The sequence below is a fragment of the Polypterus senegalus genome, chromosome 6 (genome assembly GCF_016835505.1).
Source record: "Polypterus senegalus isolate Bchr_013 chromosome 6, ASM1683550v1, whole genome shotgun sequence".
NCBI classification, from domain to species: domain Eukaryota; kingdom Metazoa; phylum Chordata; class Cladistia; order Polypteriformes; family Polypteridae; genus Polypterus; species Polypterus senegalus.
The window spans coordinates 128484897-128505025 of NC_053159.1; the positions used below are offsets into that span (position 1 = coordinate 128484897).

At 40.7% G+C, this 20129-nt stretch overlaps 1 protein-coding gene across 2 annotated transcripts in view; it reads left to right on the forward strand.

Annotated features, from left to right (window-relative positions):
- Positions 1-1816: 1816 nt before the first annotated feature.
- The window catches only part of dhrs13b.2 (dehydrogenase/reductase (SDR family) member 13b.2), a 34059-nt gene continuing 15746 nt past the window's right edge, over positions 1817-20129 (forward strand). The window contains exons 1-4 of one of the 2 annotated variants that reach the window (XM_039757160.1): positions 1817-1958; positions 3161-3388; positions 16619-16915; positions 17650-17991. In XM_039757160.1, coding sequence (XP_039613094.1) covers positions 1910-1958; positions 3161-3388; positions 16619-16915; positions 17650-17991 — 916 coding nt within the window. In that variant the 5' untranslated portion in view covers positions 1817-1909. The remainder of the gene's footprint in view (positions 1959-3160; positions 3389-16618; positions 16916-17649; positions 17992-20129) is intronic. The other variant, XM_039757159.1, reaches the window with a different exon arrangement.

The window sequence follows — 20129 nt, forward strand, 5'->3', positions numbered from 1 at the left end:
AGCTTATTTGGCTTACATTTGTGCTAATTGTAATGCAAAAATGATGCAAAAGTGCTGCAAAAATAAAATAAACATAATTTATGCAATTGCAGAATTTCCTTACCACTGTCTTTAGTTTGTCTTTCCTCTTCTTCATTTATGTGGTATTGAGCACCTCATGTCTTTTGCCTTTTAATTTTGAATCCCTCTTTGGTGAACTTCATTCTCTCATTGCTGCGTCACTTACAATGCATTTTTTAATGAGGGTAGGTGTGGGTCACACCATACTAACCTAGCAGTGGCATTGACACCTTTCCCATCTCCCCAAGTCACATAACTATTCTATGCTGGCACCACAGAAGGCATTTGTTGTTAAATGGGCATGTAGAGCATGGGGTGCACTTTCCAAAACAAAGCAAATCTGGCTTGCTAAATTAGTGCCCCACCCCAGAAAATGGGACCCTAGGTGGCTGTCTATGTTGCCTAATGAGATGACTGGTACTACTACATGAGTGGAGAGAGCATCAATCACTCTTTAATATATATAGCATCCTTAAATGTACACACTAATCCCAAGGGTCTTTACAGGGCTAACATCAGAACAGTACAGTATTAAGAATAAACACTCACATAATATACAGGAAACATGAGGAGCCTGAACATTTAAACATCTTATAGAGTGAGAGAATTCAATCTTGCTCACTTTCTTTGTAAGTAGACTCTTAAATGGAGATTAATTCATGTCTGAAAAGAAATCACCCTTTACCAAACTCTCTCTTAGAGTTCAAAAACTCTGGGAGCAGATGCCTGTCCTAGCAGCATTAGAAACATGGTAGGAATCAACTGGGGACAGGGTGACAGTCCATCGAACGCCCCTGGTTCCTTTGTACTGCACAAAGGTAATGGGGGTCCACAAAATGAATTGATGGTGGCTTATCAGATAGAACCTTGGTTTGATGAGTGGCTTGGGGGCCTTTTGTTTAAAGTTACATCACAAAATGGATGAATAAATAACAAGTCAACTTTTGTTTTAACTTTCTGTGGCCTCCATGTGTTTGTTTGTGTGGCTTTTTCTCTCTTAATTCCTGTATTCTTTCAGAACATATACAGTATATCCTTACATAAAACACCTTACGTGTAAATAAATAAGGAGCAGTACTGTACTCGCTTTTTTATTCGGCCTTTTGGTCTTCCTTCCGATGCGTTGCAAATGTTTGATTCACGATTTCTCAATCGAGCTTTCCACCTTGGAATACCGATCGCAATGATAAATACCTACATTAGCCCGGTGAGCGCAGCTGGGGTGGGACAGATCCCCTTGGTTTTGTATTAAGTCCGGATGTTTGTAAGTCAGGGTCTGTAATGTTTTTCTATTCCTTATAAAAAGGCCTCCTACCCAGAATTTGCCTAAATGGTTACACTGGCTTTATTTTCAATTGTCTGTCCCGCTGTTTTGCGCTTCGAGTCTTTAGTTGAACAAAGCCCCGTAACCGCCCCCATCAAACCTCTATCCAATGAGACAAACATTTTCGACTAGATTGACAAGACAGTCCTCCAATTATCAAAAGGGACGGAAACCGACCAATTGGAAAAATATAGTTAGAAAATGTTTCCAACGTTTAAATTCGGAGTATTACTGTTTTAATATCGATGCATCCCTTGTGTATACTGTAGTTCATATTGTTAAAACGTAACAATGGTAAACGGTTCTTTACTGCTGCTGTCATTGTGGTCTGTTCTAAGCATCAGTTTTCCAGAGGTGTCTGTAAATGAGACGCCGTTGAAATAATAAATGAACATTAAACAGACGCCGCCTTTTACTGAGAAGGCCAGTTCCTTCTCTGAATTTACTGAAAAACGAAAGTGAAAGAATCGTGCTTGTGTCTGTTTAATGCGCCAGTAGTCCCGCGGCTGCCTTTGCCTGTCAACCATGGCCGCGCTGCGTACCCCAATGCTTTGTCCGTGGCTGCTACTCGCAGGTAAGGGTTCAAACCTCCTCCCCCCTCCTATCGTACACGCAGAGAATTGCGGTGCTGTGCGCGAGTGCTGCCTGGGCGAGCACTCGAGTCCGTTTGTTTCTTTGGTGTATAAAAATACAAAAGTAATTTGACCGTTCGTCAAAAGAAACGAAATTAACGGGGCACAAACACCACGACTTAAAGCAGTGTACAAAATTCGGGACAAAGAATCTTCTTAGGTCTGAAACAAAAAAGCACCATAATCTCTTGTGATTTAATTTAAAGGAATGGCGATTACCCACAGACAGGATGGCATTTTTTCACTCATTATGTGTACCTGTATCATCGAAATGTTAAGATGTGGTCGTGACTTCAGTGGGGGAGATAAAAGAAACCCACACAAAATGGGACACCACATTAAATTACCACAGACCTGACAGCAGGTCCTGCAAACTTTAGTACGATCACTTCGATTTTTTTTCTGGTTCAGGTTGCAGGGATGGTAAGCCCACTACCAGTTTGAAGTGTAAGGCAGAGATAACCCCTGAACTGGATGGCAGTCCATTGTATGCAATGTAATCACTGTATTTTGATGTGTAGTCAAAAATCAACATAATTGTATTCTGTAGACTATAAGAGTTCTTGGTGTGAAATCACAGCAACAAGAGTAAAGCATGTAGACCCCATACTGAAAAAAAATTATGGATGCCTGAGAGTTCTGAAGTGAGGACTGTCCCAACCTCATCATACCAACATGTTGCCCAGTGTTCCAATTAAGTTATGTTGATGGTATGGAGAGCTTTTGTCAATTCATTCTCATATAGCATAATATAGTTCACTGGAGCTGAATCTAATGGCAATTGGTGCAAGGCAGAAAACCACCCTGGACAAGGATTCTGTAAATCACAGAACTGATGCACACACCCACATAGGGTCAGTTAATTAAACCTGTTGAACTTTGGGGATGAAGGAGTAAAAACATACAGACATAGAAAGAACATGCAAGCTCCACACTAAAAACTGAGCACAGGATGCTGGATCTACATGAGAGCAGTGTGACCCTATATGCCAACATACAAGTCACTTTGAGTTCAAATGACATTTAAGTAAACCTAGAATTTAAATTGATAACACATTGGCTCTTTCTGTTCCAGCTCTGAATTATAAAGTAAGAAGATGGTTTATATAAATTTTACAGGTAACCTGAACTCTCTTGCTTTTAGGTGTGATTTGGCACAGTGAATTCTCAACATCAGCCATGCTGAAGGAAGTACATAAGGTACATTGTACATTAATCGAAGAACACACCTACTCTGGCGAAAGGGGGCTAGAAATAGAGTATTTACGAAGGAATGCTATGCTGCTACTGAAAAGCCCACTTACTGAGGAAGACTGGCAAAGGCATATGAGAGAAATTGCAGCGGCAAATATTATCTCTTTTATAGTGAAAGGTATGAAACCTTTTTATTAAAATTACATGTGTGGTTATGTGGAATTTCTGGGGTGCTGGAGTGTCGTTGTCATTCATTTTTTTTTTATATGGTACTCTTTCTGTACATGTCATCATTATTACCTGCTTTGCCATTTTAATATGCTGTTTATTTAAAAATGAGAATATGGGGACAGATCACCTCAGTTTGTCTAGTTTATGGTTGCTTGTATAGTGTGCAGGATTATTAGAGACCAGCTTTGTAAATGACATACTTGAAGGGGTTAAAAACTTAAGCAGGTCTTATTTGAGGGGTGCATAAATAGAGTTTGCTGACACTTAGTAGCCTGAAGAAATAACAAACTAATGCACTTCAGAAAACACATTTAGAAAGGTGTCATTACTATACAAATCTCCAGTGGATCTCCTGTGTTGCTTTGACATTGGTTCTGGAATTCCAAAACATGGGTGTGCAATCTGCAGTAAGTCAAAAACAAAATAATATTAGTCAGGCAAAACACAGTGTTCTCCCAACATCCAATCTTTCCTTTTGCATACAATTGAAAATGTTTCAAAGTGCACACAGTAAACACATTTATCTGTCAGTCATTTAATCCAAAATATGGTACATAATGTATAAGCAATTTTTTCTTGGTAGAGGACCTTGTAGAGAGCACTATAGTCTAGATTTAAAAGGCCTGGAATATACAGTATTATCATTAATATTCAATGTCAGCTGGGAGAAGTAGCTTCAACTCCCACCTCTGGCAGAACTTCGACCACATCCCGTGGGAGATGGGGGACATTGAGTCTGAATGGGCCATGTTCCGTGTCTCTATTGTTGAGGCGGCTGACCGGAGCTGTGGTCGTAAGGTGGTTGGTGCCTTTTGTGGCGGCAATCCCCGAACCCGTTGGTGGACACTGGCGGTGAGGGATGCCATCAAGCTGAAGAAGGACTCCTACAGGACCCTTTTGTCCTGTGGGACTCTGGAGGCGGCTAATAGGTACCGGCAGGCCAAGCGGAATGCGGCTTCGGTGGTTGTTGAGGCAAAAACTTGGGCGTGGGTGGAGTTTGGGGGTGACAATGGAGATGGCTTCGAGGAGATACCGGTCCACCATCTGGCGTCTCAGGAGGGGGAAGCAGTGCAGTGTCAACACCGTATATGGTGGGGATGGTGTGCTCCTGACCTTTACTCAGGATGTTGTGGTTTGATGGGGGGAGTACTTCGATGACCTCCTCAATCCCACTAACATGCCTTCCAATGAGGAAGCAGAGCCTGGGGACTCGGAGGTGGGCTTCCCCATCTCTGGGTCTCTGGGACTGAGGTCACCAAGGTGGTCAAAAAATTCCTTGGTGGGAGGGCCCTAGGGGTGGATGAGATATGCCTGGAGTTCCTCAAGGCTCTGGATGTTGTAGGACTGTCTTGGTTGACACGCCTCTGCAACATCGCATGGACATCGGGGACAGTGCCTCTGGATTTGCAGACCGGGGTGGTGGTCCCCCTCTTTAAGAAGGGGGACCGGAGGGTGTGTTCCAACTACAGAGGGATCACACTCCTCAGCCTCCCTGGAAAAGTCTATTCGGGGGTCCTGGAGAGAAGGGTCTGTCAGATAGTCGAACCTTGGATTCAGGAAGAACTGTGGTTTTCGTCCTGGTCGCGGAACAGTGGACCAGCTCTACACCCTTGGCAGGGTCCTGGAGGGTGCATGGGAGTTTGCCCAACCAGTCTACATGTGTTTTGTGGACTTGGAAAAGGCGTTTGACCATGTCCCTCGGGGAATCCTTTGGAGGGGTACTCCGAGAGTATGGGGTATCAGACCCCCTGATAAGGGCAGTTCGGTCCCTGTACAACCGGTGTCAGAGCTTGGTCCGCATTGTTGCCAGTAAGTCAAACCCATTTCCAGTGAGAATTGGACTCTGCCAGGGCTGCGCTTTGTCACCGATTCTGTTCATAATTTTTATGGACAGAATTCCTAGGTGCAGCCAGGGTGTTGAGGGGGTCCAGTTTGGTGGGCTCAGGATTGGGTCACTGCATTTTGCAAATGGTGTTGTCCTGTTTGCTTCATCAGGCCGTGATCTTCAGCTCTCTCTGGATCGGTTCGTAGCTGAGTGTGAAGCAGCTGGGATGAGAATCAGCACCTCCAAATCCGAGAGCATGGTCCTGAGCTGGAAAAGGGTGGAGTGCCCTCTCAGGATTGGGAGTGAGATCCTGCCCCAAGTGAAGGAGTTCAAGTTTCTTGGGGTCTTGTTCACATGTGAAGGAAGAATGAAGCGTGAGATCGACAGGCGGATCGGTGCGGCGTCCGCAGTGATGCGGGCTCTGCATCGGTCTGTCTTGGTGAAAAAGGAGCTGAGCTGTAAGGCAAAACTCTCAATTTACCAGTCGATCTACGCTCCTACCCTCGCCTGTGGTCGTGAGCTATGGGTAGTGACCGAAAGAACAAGATTGTGAATACAAGCGGCTGAAATGAGTTTCCTCCACAGGGTGTCTGGGCTTTCCCTTAAAGATAAGGTGAGAAGCTCAGTCATCCGGGAGAGGCTCAGAGTAGAGCTGCTGCTCCTCCGCATCGAGAGTCAGATGAGGTGGCTCGGGCATCTGATCAGGATGCCTCCTGGACGCCTCTTTGGTGAGGTGTTCCGGGCACATCTAACCGAGAGGAGGGCCCAGGGAAGACCCAGGACATGCTGGAGGGACTATGTCTCTCGGCTGGCCTGGGAACGCCTCGGGATTCCCCCGGAAGAGCTAGAAAAAGTGGCCGGGGAGAGGGAAGTCTGGACATCTCTGCTCAAGCTGGTGCCCCCGCGACCCGATCTCGGATAAGCGGAAGAGGATGGATGGATAATATTCAATGTGACTTGTAAAAACAAATAACATACTGTATGTTACATATTATTGACTAGAAAGTTTGTGGGTGACTTTAAATCATTTATTTTTATTTTTGAATACAAATTAAAATTTCACTCTATTTGAATCATTCTATAATGGTTTATTATGTCTGCAGAGGTTGGAGACATGTTGCATATTGATTGGATATGCAGGTAAGAATTTCACCATGTGCACATGTCCAGGTTTGTTGCCCTAGGCTTCTGAGCATGCACTGATACAGCGTGTTGCTGCAGCCACCACACAACAACTACCTCAGGATCCCAGATTAGGACCTGAGAGCAGTCGTGTAACAGGTAACATCTCAGTACCACACTAGTTCAAATGGAAATGAAAAGTGTGAGGTTTTTTACAGTGACTAAAGTGTTAATTCTGCTACCAACCCCAGAGTTTTCTCTGCAAGTTGAAGGACCTGCTTGCAGAGCTGGATGTAGATTAACGTCATGCTCAGGTTGGAGCAATAGCAGATTAAGGGCCTTGCTCAAGGGCCCAATGGAGTGGAATCACTTCTGGCATTTACGGGATTCGAATCAGCATCCTTCTTATTGACAGCATAGATCCCTAGACTCAGAGCCGCTAGGAAAAGGTAAAAATGTTGCACCCAAACCACACAGTCTTCAGGGCAATTGCTACACATATATTGCATGGAAGAGCATGGGGATTAGGTATGCTGATTGAAGTGGGGGTGGAGGGTCCCCATCCCTATTGAATTTTGTGCATATTGTAAAAAATTATATTGGATCAAAGAGTTAGGTGGTGGGGCTTTTCTGATAATGTGTTCATATAGCATAGTTTGTGTGGCTTGACAAATTGCCACCCCTCAGACTCTTTGATGACCTAGGTCATGGGTGTCGAACTCCGGGCCTGGAGGGCAGCAGTGGCTGCAGATTTTCATTCTAACCCTTTTCCTAATCAGTGATCAGTTTTCACTGCTAATTAGCTCCTTTTCCCTTCATTTTAATAGCTCTGTTTTTTTAAGGATTCAATCCTCTGAATTGATTCTTTTTTCATTAAATGGCAGCCAAACAGAAATGAGATGTGAAACGAGGCAAAAGATGACCAGCTAAATTGGGATTTCAAACTCAACCAATTTCACTCCAACCAATCTCTTAATTAGAAGCTGTTAATTAAACCCTTCATTTAATTCCACAGCTTGTTGCTGCTCTCATTCTGCCACAGCAGACACTTCCAAAATTGCTGATTTTCTGTTTTTTTCTAAGAACACCATCAAAAGCTTTTGGTGACCTGAGAGATCAGCCTTACTGAGACCTTCACCTTTCTTTATTTTCAGATATTGTGTGATGGGCACAGTTGAGCTGGTCATGTGGCGGCTTTTTTTGCATCTTATTATTGTTTGGCTGCTTATTAAGGAAAAAGAAACAACTAAGGGGTCCAAGTCACGTTAATTAAAGCTAAGGCAAAAAAATGAATTAGTAGCAAAAACTGGTCACCAGTGAAGAAGATGGTGAGAATGAAAACCTGTTGCCACTGCAGCCCTCCAGGACTGGAGTTCGACACCCCTGTCTTAGGTGATCACCTAGTTTGCTTAGATTGTAGAGCTGGCAATGCACATGACAATAGTACTCCTACTGAATTCTTTGACATTGGCATATTTATTATCTCGTATAGTATAACCGTATCAGACGCACCTAATGCAGTCTGAGTCACATGGGTTCAGATGCCATTCTTTGTTATATGTTAGAAGAGACCCAGGTGTGCAATCATTGGGTCTGCAATGGGGTGGCATTCCAGCAGTGGAACAGGGACAGTTCTGCTGGTTCAGTGACTTCAATGAGAAGCATAAATGTTAGCTCATTGTTTCAGGCAATATGCAAATACAGCTAGACAGAGCTGGCTGCTTTATGCAAATCTTCCAGTGCATTTTGACAACTTTGATATTCCTTCATCATCTAGTGTTACATCGCATCCATCCAATTTCTGGGCCTCTGGGAGCCAGAGTTTATCCTCACAGCTTCAGGCACAAGGTCAGGGACAGGGTGCCATTCTTTTGACAGGGCCTACTAATGTACACACTCACAGTCACTTGTTTTGTTCCATTTTAAGGGGGAAAAGTGTACTTGGTCTTGTAAAAGATGTGCATGATTTGCTCTAAGAGTGATTGGGCCAGGATTGAATCCTTGTGATTGAGAAATTTCTATAGGTCCCTTAGACTTTTTTTATTAGGACTGTGTATAATTGGTCACTATAATTTAAAGAATGTTTTGTTACTATTTTTAATGGATATACAACTTGTAACTGCATTTATTCAAAATTGCATGAAGACCATATTCTTTATATGATCCAGGCAGACTGGACAAATTGTCTTCTCTTTAATATCCTTTAGCTGCTGCTGCAGTTTCTGCATATCAGTCTTTTTGACTGAGGTTTCTCGAATCCCCTTTTCAGCAGCATCAAAAAAACCACTGTTCTCTGTCCACTCTTCAGGGGAGACTTAACCCTTGTTGGTCTATTCTTTTTGTCTCTGTGCTACCTTGTGGAATATGTCCATACACAGGATGCAACAACATTTTTGCCTGTTGATATAGAAAAGTAGTTAGGTTGTCAGTACCTGCCTCTCTGTTTTCCCTTTCTTGAGGTTTGTAAGCCAAGTTTCGAAATTTATCTCATAAAGAGTATAGGAGCTTCGAGAGTATCATACGAATATTTGGATGGCTGTTGAATGCTTCACGGTTCCCTGCATACTGTATGTCATGGCGTTTATACAGTTATCAAGAAAGGTTGCATAGTCTCTCAGGGATGCTCCATCATTCTGCTTTATTTCAATGCTTTACCCATGTATGCATCAGCTATGAATACTTGGTCACCATAGTAACTTTCAAGTTGCTTTCCGGCATTTGTGTAGTCTTGACTTGGTGGCAGTAGTACACAGCCCTTAACCAATTCCTAGGCAGGACCTCTGGTATATTGAATTAGATAATCTAACTTATATTGAGGGTTCTCTAACACATCTCCTACAGCGCAATCAAAGGCTCTGATAAAGTCTACATAAGCCAATGGGTTACCTGTGAATAAAAGGACCTGTCTGTTTGGTACTTCACCACGGGGTGCAGGCGGTACAGGAACCTCCTTTTGTTTATCTTTTTTGCTGGGCTAACACTTTAGCAGTTTCAGCGGCTGCTCTCTGCCTTTCAAGTTGATTCTGTGTGAGCAACTCTGGGTGCCGGTCCCTGCACTAGTTATAGTTTGTTCCTGACTTTCAGACTCCAGTTCATCAAGCCTTTGTAGGATTCTATTGATCATTGATTGTCCAATTAACACTGCTGAAGAAGGTGATGTTGCCACAGTGCCTAGCTGGGATGACGAGCCACATTTACTATTGAGAACGTGCTTCAACTGAGAAGCTTGCATGACTCTGGATTTTGGGTAATCTCAGTCTTGCAATTGCATCTCTCTGAATTGATTAACAAACTTTTCGTCAGGTGGGCATGCTAAAAGGCTCTTCGTATTTTTAAGCCATGCCGCTCTAGTATTACTAAATTTGTCACAAATGTTAGAGTTTTCTGGGAGTGCTGTTTTCTGCTTTTTACTTGCACTTTCTTTACTTAGCATTGATATTATTTTTCCATTCAGCTCTTTGACCTGATTACGTGTCTCACAAAAGTTTTCAAACTGCTGCACTATGCCAGTGTAATTTTCAGGAGCATCTTTAAGGCTTTCGATTTCAGTCATAAGCTTGGAAAGTCAATCTTGCCTTTTCCTTATGTGATTTTTAAGATCCCTAATCACATTCTCTGGCTTTGAGTCCGTACTCTGATCATTCCTGGTAAGTTCACTTGAGCTATGCTTGGACGTTGACATGTTCACAGCAGTGCGAGTCTCTGACGTGTTTCCAGACAGACTGCTTCCTAGCAACAGTTACGTCACAATCGAGATGCTCCAGCAACACAGACAGCTTCCTTTTAGCCAGGCCTCCTTAACTGAGGCAAAAGCACAAGTGATCATACAAGATGCCTTAAAGCACAGTCCCTTAAGTTTTCTCAAATTCAGGTACAGCGACCTTGCTTTCATTTAAACTCACGCAGAGATAGAAGATAAGAGCACAGTACCTTGCAGTAGCTCAGTTCCTTTTCTTTCGTTGACAAGTTCTGGAGCTCAAGTGTCATTAGATGGTAGTTTCTAATTCCAGTTCAGCACCTTCAGATGGCAAGTTTTCTGATGAAAAATTGTAGCGACATTTATTCAAAAAGTTCTGCAGCTTTAGTGTGCTTCATGGGATTCAACAATAGCTTGATGCGTTGAAATGATTCCATAGACAAGTAATATAGTTCACACAAAAATAGAGAAAAATTGATATAGAAAAAAAGGTTCTTGTGTAAGAAAAGTTCGGTTTAAAGCTTATAGATCTTGTTTCATTCTTTAAGTTTGCTTATACATCTGAACCATTTCTAAACAGTCAAAAAACTGTATCCCTAACCCATTTTCATGTTGTAAATGGGTCTTTCAGTCCCTGCTAGCTATGAGACCTACTCTAAACAACAACTGACTCAATTAACACTCTGTATTACTGATTATAGCAGGAAAGTTCTATCTTATATTAACTTACAGGGGATAAAATATTATACCATATTCTAATAGTTATTCTTCTATAGGAGTCAAGCAAACACTATATGAATTTAACTTTAAGCAATAACTTTCTAAGATTGGCTCTTACACAATCCATATATCACATTAAGCACATTCCTGTTGATTTTTTAAATGTAATGAAATATTTATTTCCTATATTAATAAATTGCCATACTGATTTTATTGTATGTCAGTATTTTATCCATCCATCCATCCATTATCCAACCCGCTACGTCCTAACTACAGGGTCATGGGGGTCTGCTGGAGCCAATCCCAGCCAACACAGGGCACAAGGCAGGAAACAAACCCTGGGCAGGGCACCAGCCCACCACAGGGAGCATACACACACACCCACACACCAAGCACACATTAAGGACAATTTAGAATCGCTAATGCACTTAACCTGCATGTCTTTGGACTGTGGGAGGAAACCCATGCAGAGAACATGCAAACTCCACGCAGGGAGGACCTGGGAAGCAAACCCGGGTCTCCTAACTGCTAGGCAGCAGCGCTACCCCCTGCGCCACCATGCCACCGTATTTTATTCAAATTATATTTTTTAATGGCTTGTATCACATTGCAGTCATTTTATAAATTAATTTGCTTCTAACTTGATGTTTTTGTGAAATATTCTTACTAACATTGTTACTAAATTTAATAACATTAAATAAGTCTCTGGGCACATATTTTTATAGTTCACCTATTGGACCCTGTTAGGTTAATTGACATGCTCAGGATCAAACAATGTGGCAGTGGTGAGGATTAATCCTACAACCTTTTGTTTGCACCTGCCATACTTTCAAACTGCGTTTGCCATCAACAAAGTTTAATGTGCAAAGTTCCTTCTGTGTGTGCTTTTTCAATGTACTCTGTGGCCATTCTGCAACAAGGGAAAATCTGGAGAAAGCAGATAAGATGTCTTAGATGAGCAAAAATAATTAAAACTTTGAGGAAATATGGATGGAAATCAAATAGGAATTGATTCACAGAATGGAACATGTTTTTCTATAGAATAAAGACCTGAAATTACAGGATATTTCTTCAGTTTATTGGTGGAAACACACATTTTATATAGAATCAAATGGATCACTTTCCATGCGTTAAAATAGCTCAGATATTAAAGTAAACTAAAGGAGTGTAAACAGTACTTTTTTGTATAGCAATACATTTAGAATAGAAGAATGTCCCCTTGGCTTCTGTCTAAACAAAAATAATGATAACATAACGTAATTGTACAGCGCTCCTGGAACAATTGAAGGTTAAGGGCCTTGCTCAAGAACCCAGCAGAGTAGGATCTCTTTTGGCAGTGACAGGGATTTGAACTGGCAACCTTCGGGATACCAGCGCAGATCCTTAGGGCCGGTTTATACTTAACACTCAGAACGCCTATGCGCCCGCATCATGGCTGCCATGCGTTCCCAGCGTTCATTTCACGTGTCCTCTAAGCAGGTCCTCAGAAATTAACGCGACGCATGCGCGAGTTGCAGTACCAGCAAAAACGTGTATTTTGTGATTAAAGTGGAAATTTCGGCTTTAATCTCGAAATGTCCACTTTAACCTCGTAGTTTATTATTAAAGCAGGCCGTCGTAAATTTCATCCCAGTTTTTAATTGCTACGAGCTTCTTGGACCTGACAGCAGCAGCAAGCAGCAATAGATCACCACACAGAACACATTAAATGTATGATATTCCAACTCTCTGCAAATTTCGAATCTTTAGATTTATACTTGATATCACTTTCATGATGAAATGCAATAAAGTATGAATGTTACATTTTACTGATAAATTGTTAATTTCGTTTCAATAACGAATACTGTTAATAATTACACACATGGGGGTGACACGCTGACGGAGTGGTAGCACTGCTGTCTTGCAGGGAGTCACGTCGCTGGTATTCCCTGCTTGGACTTTGCATGTTTTCCTGCTGGGTTTCCATGGTGTGCTCTGGTTTCCTTTCAAAGACATGCAGATTTGGAGATTTGGTGCCGCTAAAATGACTCCAGTGTATGTGTGTGCTTGTATTCACCTTGCGATACTCTGTCCAGGGATTGTTTCTTCCTCGTGCCCAATGCTTGCTGGAATGGACACATCCCTGGATTGATGGTTTTAATCATTAAACGTCCTTTTCAGAGATATTGCGGTAAGGTGTTATCAGAATTTAATGGGTGTTCCAGGCAATTCACAACACAGAGAAGCTGAACCTGTTCTCACGGTGATAATATCTAGCACTGCCACCTGCCGGATTCCTCCAGATTTATGTAAAGTAAATAAACAGTCAAACGCTAGCGTAGCAGGAGCCTCCGCTGCAACATGTGTTGCGTCGCGTGAAGTATAACCCCGGCCTTAGTCTCAGAACCACCGCTCTGCCCATTTTTGGGGCCATCTACTGCCTTCTTGAGATATGAGAGACTTGCTCTGGTCTCCTGTAAGCTGTGACATTTCATAGCTTGCATCTTTACCAGTTGCTGTATTTATTAGTTTTATTTGGTTACTCGTGGTATGCTGTTGACACTTGCTTATTTCCTTTCATGTTGAGTAAGGTGTTACTGCAAAGGTCTCTAAAATCATTTTTGCTGTGATGCCTGTGTATGCCAGTTTGTGACGTTACAGTAATCAAGGTTTTTTGGGGGATGCAGATCTACACCTTGGAACTTGTGAGCTTTTTTCTAATCCTTCTTGAAACCACTGAAAGCTGGTTTCATGACGTTCCTTATGGTTATCTTATACTTAACTTTCATGATGTTAAGTTTTTCTGTTTTGGTATAATATATAATATAATTATATATAATTGGAGCAAGTTAGTGTGGGGGCAGCACTAGGTTTGTAGGGCTAGAGGATGAAGAAGTCACTTGAAGATAACTTTATAATGCAGCCGTTAGCTTTCCCCTGTAGGCTTAGAGAGAACTTGTTAGGATGTCCCTGTAATTACAAACTAATATGGAGCAGCAGTACAACTTTGTTTTTGCTAGTTCATTGCTGACAGTCTTGCCATAATCTTTGTCTTGGGGGATTAGTCAAATTAGCTGGATTTTGTAGCCTTGTTTCATACTGGAGAATTATTGCAGACTTCCACCTAGGACACTTTCAGACCCATTCTTTCTCTCTGTATTTCTCTTTCTCTTTTTTTTGTCTTGGCCTGACAGCCTGTGAGGTTTTGCATCTTGGGCATGATTCCTCACGAATGAGTCAGCCACTAGTCTAGTCCTATCTGTCCAATGTAGCACACAGAGGATGCATGAAATGCCAGTATGAAACTCTTAATTCTTGGAACTATCTTTTTGAAACTATCAGTGGCCCTATGCTGGGCTGGTGATAGCCAAAAGAAAGCTGTAGCTCCTCCCACTGCTGTGAGGGCCCCCCAACTTCAAGTACCACTCTTGCTTATTAGTTTGCCCTTGTTCAGAATGACAGAATGAAAAAAATGGACAAGCTGTACTAAATTAAAAGAGTCTTACCTGTGTATTGGTATTTTGGAATAATTAGTCGTGTGTATATTCAGCCTCTCTGAGGTTTTGCTCGTAAGAAAGACATACCGGTACAGTTCGAGGTAAGGTATCTGTTTAAGTTAAGAAAGAGACTTCTTCAAGGTAAGGTAGTCCTGTTCACTAGCCATGTTTCTGGAGAGTGGGAATGTGTTTCATATTGATTAGTCCATGAAAGTAAACATTTCCTTTAGAATTTTACGTTAAAAAAGGTTACATTTTTAATGTTTCTTACTATTAACCGACTTCAGTTTTTGTGATACACTTCTTGTAAGTAATAATTAGAAATCTGTGCAAGTTTTTCACTTACAATAACAAATACTTTGCAGGTGATGCCCCCAAAACACTGTTGTTTGCAATGAATTAGCTAATGTAACATTTCATACAGATGCAAGTGTAGCAATATGCCCTGAGTGACTCTAAGGTGATTGACAGTTTATAAATTAGTCATGTTGTGCCTGTTTCCCATTCCATTAAAGACAAAATCACTGGCTGGGATTCTTCAGCATGTGTTAATCATCTCAAATATTTCAGAAGATATGACTGAAAAACTAACTAGTGTGGTGGCACAACCTGTGCTGCCTTACAATGTGTGGTTCCCTGCTTAGTTCTTAACTGCTTTTTTGATGTCTAGGGTTTGCACATTTTCCTTTTGGATTTTTGACTGAAACTCTGACATCTCCCCAAAGTTCAAAATACTTGCTTTTAGATTAATTGGGAACAATAAATTGTCCTTATAGGAATGAATTAACCTTGTGACAGACTGGTATGAAGGGAAATTCTGTAGCTACTTGTAATTCTGCATGAATTATCTGTGTATTTTTTGAGTCAAGACACCTTGTTCTTTGTGTTCTGTTGAGCAATCTGTGCTGATTAATAATGGCAACCAGGAAATGGTGAGAAAGTGACTGGTTAAGAATATAAACGTGTAACAGCTTAGGCCATTTTGATAAAATGATTGTAGAGATCTGTTTTATTTTAGTCATTTGTATTTTATATGTTTCATTTTTCATCAGTTGATCCCTTTTATGAATGTGCTCTTGAGAGGGTACAGCCTATCCTGGCAGCACTGGATGCAGTCAAACTTGTTCAATTCAATTTCAGATCACGGTGTGGGTGGTTGGGGATGGGGTTGGCCTGTCCTGGAAGTACTGGAGAACTGTGAGTGCTGTACATAAAAACACTAAATCTTTCAGAACATTTTCTTAGATTTGGTATTGTAGTGTGCCATTTGAGTTATTATTTTGGATATACAGTAGTTATAAAGCACTGTGTTTATATTAATTACCTTGTGTTATTGCTTACTTATTCTACTGGCTTTTATGTTGATACATCCTTTTTCTATTTACATTTACAACTGTGCCTGATTGGGGTAGCAAGCCCAGGAAAAAAGAGGGATGGAGCACCTTTTTGGACTGGTTGAGTTATGTCAGGGCAATGGAGACTGAAGTGTTGAAGTAAAGTGTTGTAGATCTCCTAATGAAGTGACTTTGTACTCCTTACACCAGCAACTGAGAACTGAAGCTCACAAGACCCTTGATTTTACAATATAATGAATATATGATAAAGACAATATGAAACAAAGAAGCCATCCTTATTCACCTTTCATAGTTCCCTGCCAGATTTTCAATAACGCAGTCTTTTTGTCTGAAGCCTAACCTGCCAGCTCAGTATTTTTATTTTGTGCTACGAGAAACCACTGTCAGAACTAATGAGCAACCACAGAGAGTTTTGAAGAAGCACAGAATTAAGTATTGTACATTCAGCATTGTTTTCTAAATCCTTACTTTTGACAGCTACTGTTGTTTACCGCTTAAACACTGCTTGCTTGCTAGAGGTCATTGAATTTTGTGAAAAATAACATTTCTTAAGGTTTCTATTTCTCTGTATTGCAATTATTATATTGAAGTTTCTTTTTTTGTTACAGTAAATGAATAGCACATTGTTCAAAAATATAAATCTCCCTTATATTTACCATATATTTAGTGGAAAACAAATCAAAAAGAGTTTTTTGCAATTCAGTCTTTCTGTGTAGCCTAGTTGGCTTTTATCTTTAAGGTTAGCCCCTTTGACCTATAGAGCCTTGAGGATTTCCAAATCAATTTTGACTATTCAAATATTCTTAAATCTCTTTGCCTCCACTCCTTTGTTTATTTCAGACCTTGCAATCCATTGAGTAAATGTTTCAAAACCTGTTCTTTGTGATCTTTGAAAGAAGCTTTGTGGTTCTGTTATGCAAAATGAGAGGTGGTCAGCAAATAAATAGATGCATTACTAATTCCTATGCTTTGTCTCTTATAGATGCAGCAGTGGATATCTCACAACATGCTGACGATGACATCGACAACCTTCTCTGTGAAATAAAGAGGTACTCTACTGCAGGAATCCAAGTTCACTGGCCTGGGCCAGCCACCAGAAATGACAATGTGGAGTCCTGGTTTTCTTGTACCATCAAGCACAAAGACGAGAAATTCATTGTTACATCCTTCCTGAAACAGCTGCCAAGCCCACTGGGCCAGGGTGAGGAAGATACAGCAAAGGTCCAGGATTACAACAGTGTGAAGCCTATCAGAGATCAAGAGACTTTGGTCCTGGCAGGTGACTACAATTCATAATTTGCACATATGTCTGATATTCTGATACGTGTTTGCTACTAAAGCCTACAAGAATTCCATTTTGTAATTCTTCACTTAGATGCAAATTAAGTAAAACCAATACTATTAGAGATAGTTATTACATTTTTCCCTCACACTATTAATTCTAATTAGTGATTAATTTAGTCTACCAGCCTTTTTTTAAATGAATGCTACTAATTTGGCATTGCTGTTTTATCTATCTATCTATCTATCTATCTATCTATCTATCTATCTATCTATCTATCTATCTATCTATCTATCTATCTATCTATCCATTAAATGGGTGGCACAATGGTCATTGCTATTGAGTCAGCGCTCCAGAATGTCCCATTCAATTTCTGGCCTGGGCACTGTTTTTGTAGAGTTTGTACTTTCTCTGAAGTCTTTCTTGGTACCCTGGTTTTCTTCTGCTACAAAGAGACATGCAAATCCAGATGATTGACATCTCCAAATTCACTTATTTTGGGAGTAATTGGAGGTGGGGGCACATTATGATTGACTGTTGCCTCATTCAGGCCGCTTCCTGTTTTACGCTTAATGTTGTTCCATCCAAGCTATGACCCTGTTTCAAAAGAACTGTTTGGAATAATTAATTGATAATTTTTTTGCTGCACAGAATGTGCTTTTTCTGTGTTTGTAAGACACTATAACAGATAAGACAGTCTGAACAGAACTTCTCTGCTTATACCCATCTAGCGGTTTTCATTGTGTACACCCGCACTCCTACAATCCAGCAAAGCCTCACGAGAGATGCAACTCTAGACTGTGGGTTTGAAGTGGACCATTCACCAGCTGATGTGATGGTGGAGTGGCGTTTCCAGCATAAAGGAGAGCGGAAGAAACTTTTTTCATATTCAACAAGAACTGGCACGGCAGAGACCCTTGCAAAGGGTGCCTCAGTGTCTGTGAAGAAGATTCCTAAAGGTGTGGCCTCATTGCACTTATCAAGCATCACCATTGGGAATGAGGGCGCCTACGTTTGTTCTGTGTATGTACCACCCCTGTATGGAAGCCATGACCTTCAGCTGGAAGTCATAGGTAAGATTAAGGTAGTGTGCAGAGATGTGATAAATAACACTTATCTTCAATTTCAGTGTGTGTCTGTATAGAAGTCTTCACATTGACAAGGTCAGAGCACTTTATGCACTTCAGGAAATACTCAAAGGTAAGCCAAACTGGACGTACTGAGCAGCAATTCCCATGACGTTATTAGAAGAACACCATCAGTATCTATTGCATCTGTTGTTGAATTTCACCACATGTATTGCACACAGCAAGAGAACAACACCCCATTAGGATGTACTGCAAGTTCTCAAATGATGAATTTGCAAGTTTATGAGATTTTGAGTAAAACTTAATAAAACCTTTACAGTCACTATGAACACATGCGGTGTTTCAAGAAGCATATTGTAATGAAAACATTTTACAGATATAACTAAGTGATGCATTTAAAGGTGTACTACATACTCTTAACTTATATAAACATAACATGACATAAAATAACCTAACATTAACACTTGTCTGCTCAGTAAATCTAAAAATGTTTACTAACATCCTGTACCCATTCTCATTATTACAACGGCCACTACGGCATATGTTCGCCTACTTCTTATAATGTAACTGCAGACATAATAGTTTTACTTTTGAATTATTCATCCATCCATTATCCAACCCGCTATATCCTAACACAGGGTCACGGGGTGTCTGCTGGAGCCAATCCCAGCCAACACAGGGCGCAAGGCAGGAAAGAAACCCCGGGCAGGGTGCCAGCCCACCGCAGATTATTAGAATCGTTTAATGTAAAGTATGTTAAAGGACAGTTTAATATTTTTGAAGCTCAGGTTATTTTCACCATCGTGGCATAAATTAATTTCTTCAAAAGTTTGCATTTTTAAGCAAAGTTGTTTTTAAACATTAAAAACGAACCATGTCTCCCAGAGTAGTGTAGTATTACAGCAAATAGGACACTAGAAGAAATGAGAGAAGCGACAGTTAGGCGATTCAGCAGTTTAGTAAAGAAACATAAATTCAGTTAATTCAGATCTTTTCATGACCACCGGGAAGTTTCTTAAAAGTCCATAAAGATTTTTTTAAATTGAGTTTGAAGAGATTTTTAGGGACTTTACAGAGAGGATGTCAGATGTTTCCAAAGCTGAAATACTATAGGTCAGTAGATCACTAAATTAAATGTTAATAACAAAAACAGAATAATAAAAAAAATATTCCAGTCAAATGTTTTTTGTCTAAGCCACATGTTTCACGTGACCAGCAGCCATGTAGTATCATAGCAACCAGGCACATAAAATTCCAGTGTTCATTAAGGCCAAAAACATAAAATAGTGGAGATTTCCCATATAAAAGAAATAACAGAGTCATTTGTTTGGAATTTGGCTAAAAATTCAGCTGTGTTTTAATCACCTCTGCCAACACAAATCTGACAAATTTTTCCTATAGAAGTTAATTTGTCAGCAGTCAGGTGCTGCGATGGCTTAAGAGTGTTTTGAGTGGCCTGTCAAGATGGCGGCATTCTCTCTTTCTGACATGTTTTTTTTTTTTTTTAGAGAAGTAATATTTGTACCAGTTATTTGGAAATGTAGTTTAAGTCTTTCTGGGCAAGGTTGACCCCTTTCCAATAACTAGGTGTCATGGTCTGAAGTATGATTTAAATTCTTTCAAACTGTCCTTGACCTCTAGAAAATATTTTTTATGGTTCCTATGTCTGAGTAATCTAGTGGTTATATTCATTTTTTGTTTTCTTGTGTGTTTAAAATTGTTAACTATGGTTCATATTCTCCCATGGCACCATCTTGTTTTCTTTATGCACATTGCCATGTTGGAGACTGGTTGCAAGGACGTCACACCTACTTGCCAATCTGGGAGGTCGCACATCATGACATCACTAGTGAGATGTTTTAAAAGCTAGCGACACACTTACTTGGTCTTCCAAGGTTTTTAATTATAGTCTTCCCAGTTACAAAACCTGCATAAATTTTAATATCACCATGTTATATTCTGATTCCATTCTTTCTTAAATCTCCTGTCATCTTGTGCAAGCAGTGCACTGGGGAAGGGTGCATATAGAAACTGGGTCAGTAGCTTTTCGGCCTTTGTGATGTTGAGGGTACTGTACTGCCTGCTTTCTGTTTGTAAGGGGGCTTCAGTCCAATGATCTCTGT